Source organism: Vidua macroura, chromosome Z (genome assembly GCF_024509145.1).
Source record: "Vidua macroura isolate BioBank_ID:100142 chromosome Z, ASM2450914v1, whole genome shotgun sequence".
NCBI classification, from domain to species: Eukaryota; Metazoa; Chordata; class Aves; order Passeriformes; family Viduidae; genus Vidua; species Vidua macroura.
Window position 1 is genome coordinate 81071400 of NC_071611.1, and position 10979 is coordinate 81082378.

At 41.7% G+C, this 10979-nt stretch overlaps 1 protein-coding gene across 2 annotated transcripts in view; it reads left to right on the plus strand.

Moving 5' to 3' along the window:
- The window catches only part of EDIL3 (EGF like repeats and discoidin domains 3), a 239371-nt gene extending 231702 nt beyond the window's left edge, over positions 1 to 7669 (plus strand). For both annotated transcript variants that reach the window (XM_054002699.1, XM_054002700.1), the window contains one exon: positions 3813 to 7669. In XM_054002699.1, coding sequence (XP_053858674.1) covers positions 3813 to 3962 — 150 coding nt within the window. In that variant the 3' untranslated portion in view covers positions 3963 to 7669. The remainder of the gene's footprint in view (positions 1 to 3812) is intronic.
- The last annotated feature ends 3310 nt before the right edge of the window (positions 7670 to 10979 follow it).

The window sequence follows — 10979 nt, forward strand, 5'->3', positions numbered from 1 at the left end:
TCACCTTGTAACGTGGCAGCCACTGGTTTTGGGGAGGGTGAAGCTCTGTCCAAAGAAGGAGCATCCTGTGGGTCGGAATGATGCTTTAGGATTTTGGTGCTTATATTTTTCATGATTTTGTGATCCTGCAGCTCTTTAGTGTATAACTCTCAGCTCCACATTCAGTGTCAGCTGCTGCTGTCCCATTTTGGGCAGACACAACAATTCCTCTCCAGGCCTGGCAATCAAGGACACCTCACTGCCTCAGGGCCCAGAAATGCAAACAAAAGTGATCTGGGGAGAGAAACTTGGGGTGAATGACTTCATTAGCTGAAGCTGTAATTGTTAGATCAACCCCCACTGTGCAAATGGACCAAACTTATAAACGTGTGAAAACCCGTGACCCGTGGTTCATTTTTGGGTGTTGCTCCTGTGGGGGTTTTGCCTGCCCAAAATCTACCTGAAGGCCCTTCAGTAAATATAACCACTTTTAATTCTCTTAATTTTGTCTGTCCTCTGTTTTTAGGTAGTCCCAACAAGGCATCAGTAAAAGTAAGGTTGTTATTCCTCCCTAGTGCCCTTTCCCAGCTCTGAATTTTTATTCTTTTTTTCTGCCCATGCCCTTGCTAGGCCCCACGCCGTTTTTCCCCCTCACAATTTATCTGATCTTTAGCAGCGGTTAAAGGCTGTGGAAGCTGTGCCATGGTTTAATTATGTGCTGAAAGGGGAACTGTGACCTTTAGATGGCTCTGGATGACCCTGCTGTCATTGCCTGTCCCCTCCTGGCCCTGCTGAGGGGACACTGCAATATTGCCTGCTATCGATTTTCCCCACGCCACTTATGGTTTTATAGACATCTACAGTATCTCCTCTCAGGCTGGAGAGACTTATCTGTTTAATAACTCCCAAAAAAACCAACTTCTTGCTGCTTCTTTCTCTGTGTTTGCTGTTTTGGGGTGAGGCAGAGCTGAAAATGAAGGTGTGCACTGGCTGTGTGCACTGACACATTGATAATTTACATTCTGGTCTTTATTTCTTGTGTACAAATCACCCTGGGGTTATTTCATCACTGGAAATTTTTTTTTTCTTTTTTTTTCATACAACATTATATAGTGATTCCAACATCAGCCTCTGAAATCTTAAAAAGTCATGGCAGTCATCAGAGCTATTCTGAAAAAAACTGCTCAGGAACAAATGTGAGGAGTGGTCATTGAGAGGCATCAGCTTTTCAAGGGTTTTAATTACTTTGGTGGCTTATTTAGTATTGACTACTTGGGCATAAAACAACAGGTAGAGTAAAAAAATTACTTTTAGCTACTGAAATAGCTTTTTCTTCTACTGATAAGTCATGGTTTGTCCTTTGTCCTCCCTTCTCCTTCCAAATTCCTTGACTTTATTAGTGAATTGAGGCTAAAAGTAAATGAAGAGTGGGAAAGGATATAGTTTTCCCCATAAGAAATTTGCCATGGGGCCACAGAAAAAGAACAGTAAATTTCTGTTAGAATGTTTTATTTCGTGCAGGTCACATTTGTGCATGCTGGCAATGCTTCCCCTACTTGATATTCCTTTAAATTGATATTCCTGATAAATTTATTTCCCTAAAATCCTTCTTCTGATCTAGCACTTTTGGTTAATTTCTTGAAACTACATCTTGAATTTTGAGGGAAAGTGTATTTCGTATTTGCATAAAATAACCTCTGAGACAGATGAGTTTGACTTCAAGTGATAATGAAATCCTGCATGAGTTAAAAATAAAATGTAATTCTTGTTTTCATGCTGTAAGTAAATTACATAATCCTCCCTCCTTCAGCTGTATTTGTTGCTGGTTTTGCATCACGCAATTTTATTTATCTTTCATATCTATATGCAGATAAGAACACTGGGGCTGTAGAAAAGTTCCTTTGTCTAGCCTAGCGAAAAATATCAACAGAAATTTCACATGCATGTGCAAGAAATCAAGTGGGGGAAAACAAAAACAAAAACAAAAACAAAAAAAAAAACAAAAAAAACAAAAAAAACAAACAAAAAAAAAAAAAAAAAAAAAAAAAAAACAAAAAAAAAACACAAAAAAAAACAACCACAAACAACCAAAAACACTTTTAAGCTTTCCTAGCTGCATTTTGGGTTTTGGAAGGTGCCACTGTAATTTCAACTATGAACTTATGTAATTTTTTGCTACAAATGAAACTAGACTTGAGGTGCAAACCTTGTTAGCCCAAGCTCCTGCTGATTTTATGTATCAACACTGTACTTGGGCAGCAAACAATTTTCCCTGTGCTAAATGATTTTGGTAGTTTGTTGGTGTTTTTTTGTTGGTTTGTTTTTTTTTTTTTTTTTTCTTCCTTAGACTCACAAAACTGATGTTTCTGTGGTCATTTTCTCTGCTACTTTATCCATCTATCAGGACTCCCACACCCTATCATGCTCCCACCTCTCTGATGGCAGACGAGAAGGGGAATTCATCACTTGTAAAAGAGCATCACCCGGGGAGGGGACAGATTTTGTTTGATGTCCTGAAAGGACAGCACTGGAGAGAAGCTTCCAAAATCCAAAGAGGTGCGGCAGGGAGACCAAAATATTTGTGAACATGTCACAAAGGAACCTGAGTCAGGGCAAAAATGCTAGATCAGCCACCGTGCACTTCAAACTCTGATATTTTCCCAAGAACTTCCAGGAAACCTGTAATTCTGCATTAATTCAGTCATATAAGCATTTCTCCAGGAGGTCTATATTCTTCTCTGCATGATGCAAACAACAGTCATTCATTTTAAGTCAAAAAGCCATCAGGTTCAGTTTTTACAAATGAGAAGTGAATTGGCTGACATTTTAAGAGAATGAACATTTCCCATAAAAACTGAAAATAACCCAAGGGGATAATCTGATCATTTTGCCAACAATTGGTGCTGTGGCCTTTGAATTTAAATAGTGGCTGGCAGGGGGAAAATCTGGCACTGATTTATCACAGATAGGAGTTTTATAACTCACTTTTGTGTGGATTAACCAATACAGGTGGAAATAGGATCATAGCATGCAGTGTACTGAGCTAGGATGTTTTATCACAGCCTGACGCTCTTAATTCGTCTGCTGACTTTTGCCTGACATGAGAAGATAATATCCTTGATAATCACCAATTTTAGAAGGGTTTATATGGTTGCATCCCAGCTACATTCATAAGCGATACAATAAAAATTCTTAACTTTAATTTTTAATGTTATTTTCTCAGAAACAGTAACAGGATCTCCTGGGATTAATTTGGGATGGTACAAATGCCAAGTAAAAAGACATTTAATTTTTTAAATGTTAATGATTTCTGTGTAACTTTCAGAGCGTGGCCCTGGTGGAACAGTGGGTGAAGCTTTGAGTAGAAGGCTCTGCCTGCACCAGAGCTGAGTGTGAATGAATCACAAGGTTTAGCAGAGGCAGGGGTTCGTGGAATCACAGATTTTAGTTGGGAGGGGGCCTTAAATCCCACCCAGTGCCACCCCTGCCGTGGCAGACACCTCCCACTGTCCCAGGTGCTCCCAGCCCCAGTGTCCAACCTGGCCTTGGGCACTGCCAGGGATCCAGGGGCAGCCCCAGCTGTGCCAGGGCCTGCCCACCCTCAGAGTGAAGAATTCCTTCCTAAAACCTTCCAAACCTTCTCTTTTGCCACTTCAAACCTTAAGTTTCAACAGCGTTAAAAGTCGTGCGTCCCAACGATAAAAATTCATCGCGGACCCAGCGCCGTCGGAGTTTCACCACAGGCCAGGCCGACCTTAAAACCTCCCCGTTGCTCCCCCGCAAGTATTCTGAGTGGAACTTCCACTAAAACCTCCCCCGTTGCTTCCCCACAGGTGTTCCAGGGGAACTTCGACAACGACACGCACCGCAAGAACGTCATCGAGCCGCCGATCTACGCCCGGCACGTGCGCATCCTGCCCTGGTCGTGGTACGGCCGCATCACCCTGCGGTCCGAGCTGCTGGGCTGCGCAGCTGAGGACTGAGCCCGCCCTGCTCCTGCTGTAGAAGAAGCTTTTAGGATGCTGAGTGGGGTTTTTCCATGAACCAGTGCTCGCTCATTTTTATGGTAGGCCGCTAGCTGTCTTTCGCCAGGAGGTCTAAGCCTGCCCTTTTAAAACGATCCGATCCGGTTTCTTTGCCCTTGAAATCTGTTGGTGTTGTCCCTTCTGCTGTGGAATCATCCTCCTAGTTCTCCTCTGGGTTGTTCACCACCAGTTGAAACGCGTTGAGGGAAAAAGAGAAAGAAAAAGAAAAAAAAAAACAGCAGCATCCTTTTTACAAGGGAAGAGAAATAGTGTGACGAAGCTCATTTGCAGCTTCGTGAACATTGGGCTGACGAGTTCTCCACAAATCATACCGTCATCTTACTTGCAAAAAGTGATACTGCAGCTTTTAGCAATAAGTTTACTTGGGGATGACTGCATTATAGTAATTGTGCCTATCAAACACTGTCAGTTCTTACGACATATATTTTGGGAAATTCTCCACGGTACTGTTAAAAACACGGTACCTGCGATGTTACGAGCTACCTTTCACCACTTCCATCCAGACAGCAGAGTCCACGCACCTGGATGGTTTTCCTAACTGCCCCATTTTCCTTCTCTATTTTGCATGCTGTAGACACGGTCTCCATCTTTTTCTGTTTAGTATCACACTGTGCTGGTGTTGTTTTCCTTGGAAGATGTCAGCTGTTTGCATATGTAACCAAATCAGTGTATTATGAAGCTAATGAGTTTGCCAAAGTTTATGAATTTGCAAAGTTTCTGAGCTTTTTTCACGGAGACTAAGGTGAGGCACCAGGGTACTTGTGGTGCCTCATCTTGGGTGCCCACACATTCCATCAGAAATCCCATTCCAGGATGATTTGTCCAGGGGTGAGCACACAGCCCCAGACTGTGACCTGCCCATCCCACCACTGCTTTCACAAACGCTCCGAATTCCATTCCGAGGAGGAAAATGGGGGGTGAAGGAACCAGGTGCTAAAAGACACACTGGAGGAATGACTCCCTTACTGCCAGGAAACCCTCTCTCTTTAGGCTCTTCCTAAAGTCACAGCTTTCCTCCCCAAAAGGTAAGAGGTGACGTAGGGGCACACCAAAGCTTGGCACTTGTCACCCTCTGCTCCTAAAAATTCTTTTCAGTCACATACCAGTGAGCCACGAGGAGGAAGTTTCCTATCATGCCCCATCTACAGGAATGCTTTCACACACAGCATGATAGCAACCCCAGTTTAAAAATTAGATTTTAGGAGGAAAAGTAGAGAAATAGGGGGGACATTCTCCCCCGTGCCTCAGTTTCCCCTGCTGACTGAGATGACAATACCAACCTTTGAAGAGCAATCCAAGCTCCCTTGGAGTAAAGTGCTCTGTGACTACGTTAGAGCAGCACCTCAGACTAAAAAAGATCCCGGGACGGGGAGTGAGGGGACATTTTATCTGTTACCTGAAACAACAGCACTTGGGATTACTGCCAACGTTTTAATTTCATAACATGCTGATGTGGAGAGAAAGAGAGAATGAGAGAGAGAGAGAGAGAGAGATGCAGCTGCATGTTTTAGCAAATGTCACTGAACTTATACTTTCTGTCACTGTTCCATTCTCACCAAAACTCTGAACTCGGGCACTGCTTCCCAGGCCAGCAGCTAGCTGGCCCACAATCTGCAAAGGGCAAAGTTTACCTTGGAAACAAAATGGTTTGGATTTCGGAAAAAAAACCTGCATTTAATCACACATTCTCCACCACAGACTAAATATATATTATCCATTGAACTGTGAAAGACTCTAGAATAGCAGCCAGGAATTTTACATACAAGAATTGGGGATATAATGGTGGCGGTTTTCTGATAGTGTCACTTAAACTGTCACATTTTAGCAAACAGAACACCCTGCCTCTACAAAATGACTTAATCCTTAAACTGTATTTATACAAGTATTTATTTTATAAGGCTTAGACATTTAAAGACTTCTAAAGAAGAGTCCTGTAAAGGTAAAAGTATGTGTAAGAAATGTTGAGGTCCTGTGCAACACTGCTAAGTTTGTTCTTTATTTTTTACTTTGTGCTGCATAACAAAAGCCACTAGACTGTTACTGTCTTGTCTGTAACTGTGTTAACAGCATTCCTTAATGATGTATATATGGAGTGGTCTTCAAGCAAAAGGAGTAATTTTAAAGAGAAAGTCAATCTTTGGTGGTACTTCTAATGAGAAAAAAAAATCTGAATAATGGAGGACAAGTCTATCCCTACATTATCTGCTGCCTATATTTTGCAATTTAGGCTTTAGGTTAAAAATAAAAAAAAAACAAGAAGATAAAAACTAGTCTTTAGAGTATCAACACACAATACTCTAAGAGGTTTAAATACATTTTCCTATTATGGGAGAGCAGTTGACCCTAAATTTAATTACAGATATGAAGAATAGCGTGTAGATAGTTCACTAACTGACTGTATCCAAAAAACAGAAGGCCATATCAGAAAATTAGACTTCCTAGTTTAAAAACTTGTGTTAATGTTCTTTTGAAATATTTGGTTTCTGTTCTTAATGTTGGTGGTTTTTTTTTTTTCATGTAATTCATCTTTTGCGACTTCAGTTTTGCTTTTGAATTAATATTTCTTGGTTTAGTAAATTAATTGTAACCCCTTCATCTGCATATAGAGTTTTCATGTAACACAGTAGTTTTAATTTGGTATTAATTTTGTGTTGACTATTTCCACCCTCATGTCCTGGGTCAGCTGTCAGCAGTCTTCACAAGGATAATACTTATGATAATACTTCATGACAATTCATTAAAAAATCATATATCTGATGCCCTTACAATTTTAACCTGCATGCTAGGTGTTTTTCCAATTGCATTATTCCTCATGTACCAAAAAGCCTTCCTGGAATGGCATTTCCAGCACCAAATTCTTCTCCCAGTGTCAGCAGTATCAGTCAGAAATAGCTCCTGGTTTAAGTGGAATCCTTCAGATTCAACAAAACAATTGGGAATCAGATTAGGGCATAGAAATAAACTCTTTCCATTTGATTTTATTCTGTTGTCTAGGTGCATACCATTGCCATAAGGGGCAAATTATAAGTTAACACAACTGTTTTCTCCCAGTGAAAGCAACCAGCCCCCAAAAAAACCAGAAGTGCAGGACAGGAGATGTCCCTTAAGAGAGGACGGAGAAAAGCTCGGAAATTTTCCTTCTGCATTAATTGTTAACAATGGCATTGAACAAGGCCAAAAGTGTTCTCCTAATTAAATTTCACCCTGAACCAGTTAAGTATTTGTAGGCAGGCTTCACCTTTATGTTGCTAGGTAATGTGCTACATTTATAGCCTGGGAAATAAAGCACTGGCACGAGGCTCCTTTTTATCGGCGTTCGGGGCCCGTCGCCTCAACTGGCTCTGGGTCCGGGGTTGACTTTCTCTTTTGGAATGGCTTCATACAAATTAAGTGTCAGTTTTGAAGACTAAGGATACTAAATGAGTGTATCTTTGCTATACAACCAATGTGAACTATAATATTCAGTGCTGGCTTCTGATGTGTCAGTAAGTACAGAAGTATCTCGGACACAAACAACCTTTGCAACCTTTCAAGCTGTGTGATATTCAAATGGTTTTGTATATACCTAAATCATGTAGAGCGATGTAAAACCAGTACAACCTTGTCTAGTCTTCAAACTTAACAATAAAACTTTTGAAAAATGAGGTGGTTTTCTTGGAGCTGTTCTGTTGCAACACAGCTTATCTCAGTGGCGGCAAGTGTGGAGCAGAGCTATCACGTGGCATTTTCCTGGATTCATCCACAGGGTCTTTGTGGTAGGTAAGTTTGTTTCTGGAAATATCAGCAGTTGGTGCTGTGCTCCCCTCAAAGTGTTCCCTTTGTTCTTCCAGATTAAAAAAAAAAAAAAAAAAAAACAAAAAAAAACCAAAACAAAAAAAACAAAACACCTATAGGTTTGAATGAGTCTAAAAATACCTTTTTTTTTTTTTTTCTATCCTGCTGCTCTCTGAATGAGCACCAGGAATGTAAAATGACAATTTCATTTCCTGTAAGTCATATTTCCTGGGATATTTATCAATCCTTATCCTCTCTCCTCCACTCCTGCATAGGCAAATTAATTTCTGAGAAGATAAGCAGACCTGCTATGGGATGCCACAGCAGAGCTGGTATTTGCTCACACCCTTGCCCCTTTTCTGTTTTATTTGCTGTACATAGTAAATGCTCCCCAAAATAGTTAACTCTATTTTCTGCTCCATTTTCTGCTCCCCAAAATAGTTAACTCTATAATTTTAATTTCTGAAGAAGCTTAAGGATTAAAGTAGCACATGGAAAAGCCATTCACTCCCAAACCATTTAAACAATTAAATTACATAAAAAAATATTATGTTTACTGAAGAGAGACGAAGCTTCAGTGGTTTACACCTTGAATTAGCCCTTTTGTAAAAATACACATCCTTTTGTTTTATGAGTTTCTGCTTGTGCCCTTTCTCCAAAAATCATCTATTAGAGACAAAAACCATCCACAAGCACTCAACTGGTGACAATGTCTGCCCAACATGCAGTCTCAACACCCAACACTCACCACAGCATGTTGTCTTTCAGAAGAAAAGTCACAAAATTGCAATTTCCCCCTATTACATATCTCTACCAGTCACAAAAAATGAGAATACAGTGCTGCACACGAGAAGAGGAGTATTTTTGGAGAATGATGGCTGAATATTAGCACTTCAGTCATGAATTTCTGCATCTTGAAGCTTTCTGACTTTTGGTTATAAATTGCAACTGTTTCATGAAACATGGGGACTTTTCCTGAAGAACTGAAAAATGTTTTGTTTGTTTTTTCTCACACACTTCATAACATATATGCCCAGGAATTCTAGTGAAGACAACGAGAGAAAATAATGAGTAAATCTCTTCAGAATAGCAACTATTTATCAATGTCCATCTTCCCATATCTGTTGCTAATGAGCTCAAGGGAATAACATGAGCATCAACACACTATATCATCATGAAACAAGAAGTCTCTGATACTTCTGTGGTAAACACAATGACACTTATTTTATGCCTTAGATTTAATAGCAGGAGGTCAGTCTGTTCACTTAGTGATTACTAAGTGGCCTGTGATCACCTAGTCTTAGAAGTAAAAGATAATTTTTAAATAGGAATAAATAATTTTACTGATCCCAAAGTCTTTTCATTCTTTAAATTTAATTTGCATAATTTTCTTAATAGAGAGATACACTTTAGAATGCAGAATGCTGCTTTAGATGACAAATCTAAAATATAAAAGGCAGACTTGCACTTTGTTGTGCAGCTTTATGATTTCATTTACTGCAAATTACCTTTCAGTGATACATATATCATTGTAAATATATATTTTTTAATTCCTCTGAATGAGAGAACATGGGAACATGTCTTGTTCTCACAATTTAGCTTGCTAGGAGTGCAGCAAAATCTATTTTACCAGTGTATGTGATTAAGAATAATTGGTTTTTTATGCAGTTTACATCGAACTGGAATTAGGCTCCACGTGGGAATGTTCAGGAAGCAGGAACCACCTGGTGGAACGCAGGTGGGGCACAGGAGGTGGGGAGAAACGCAGGATCACAGCCTCTTTGTCACAATAATATTTATTTCTGCAGTTTGCCAGCTGATGGGCTGCGGTTCCCTGAGGTCACACTTCACCTGAGGTCAGCAGGCACACTTCTCACTAGGTGGAGGAAACCAACCCTCAAAATACACTGGGAAGAAATCATTTGCATCAGGCTGGAAAACCAAAAGCAGGCTGGGATGCTGTGGGAGGTCAGTAGGAGCTGTGGCGGAGTGTATTGTGCTGCCTTGGCCACAATAAATGCAGTCAAGTGCACAGACTGCATAAAATATACATGTGATGCATTGAGGCGGGATCAAAGGGCCCCTAAAAAGTGACACATGCTACTTTCTGATGGAGGCGTCAGAAAATATGGTGTAAGTGCTGTGGTGTGACACACAGTGAGCTTGCACGAGTCTGGCTGTGATGGATTTACCCTTCTAAAGTTTCTGGGGGAGGGGAGCCTCAGCCACAGGCTCCTTAGGAAGGGCAGGCAAGGGGAAACAAGGAGGGGATGTCACCCCCAAGCAAGAGACCAGCTGGAGTTCATGGAGCTCTGCTGGGATGGGTGAGGAGATGACAAAGAGCTCGCAGGGAGGGCAGGGACAGGTGACAGGGTGGCAGGGATGTGCCACAGGGCAGGGACAGGTGACAGGGTGGCAGGGATGTGCCACAGGCAGGGAGAGGTGACAGGGTGGCAGGGATGTGTCACAGGGCAGGGATGAGGTGACAGGGTGGCAGGGATGTGCCACAGAGTGCAGGAAGGGTCGATGAGCCCCTCTGGGGACAGACAGGAGCAGCCTTGTGTTCACAAGCCCTGGTCCTCAAGGAGGACTTCAAGCACCACAAATGAGAAACATGGGTTGGGTCGGGTTGGGAGAAAATTTAAAGATTATCTAATCCAACCCCCTGCCACGGCAGGGACACCTCCCACTGTCCCAGGCTGCTCCCAGCCCCAGTGTCCAGCCTGGCCTTGGGCACTGCCAGGGATCCAGGGGCAGCCCCAGCTGTGCCAGGGCCTGCCCAACCTCACAGGGAGGAATTCCTTCCTAATAACTAATAACTGAGCCCACCCACCTTTTCTTCTTGACTTCCCAAAAACTAAACCTACCAAGAGGGGCAGTGGTGGCTGTGAAATGGTGGAATCACAGATCTTTTGGGTGGTGAGGAAAGCACACAAGTTTAATGGCCCGGACTTCAGCAGAGAAGAATTTGGCCTCTTCGGGGATCTCCTTGGTCAAGTATGATGGGATTAAGTCCAGGAGGGAATCAGGGCCCAGTAAAGCTGATTAATATTCAATTATCACCTCCTCCAAACCCAGAAACAAAACATCCCAACAAAAAAGAAAATCAGACAAAGATGCCAGGGGTCCCGTGTGGGTGAACAAGGAGCTTGTGGACAAATAAAAACACAAAAAGGAAAT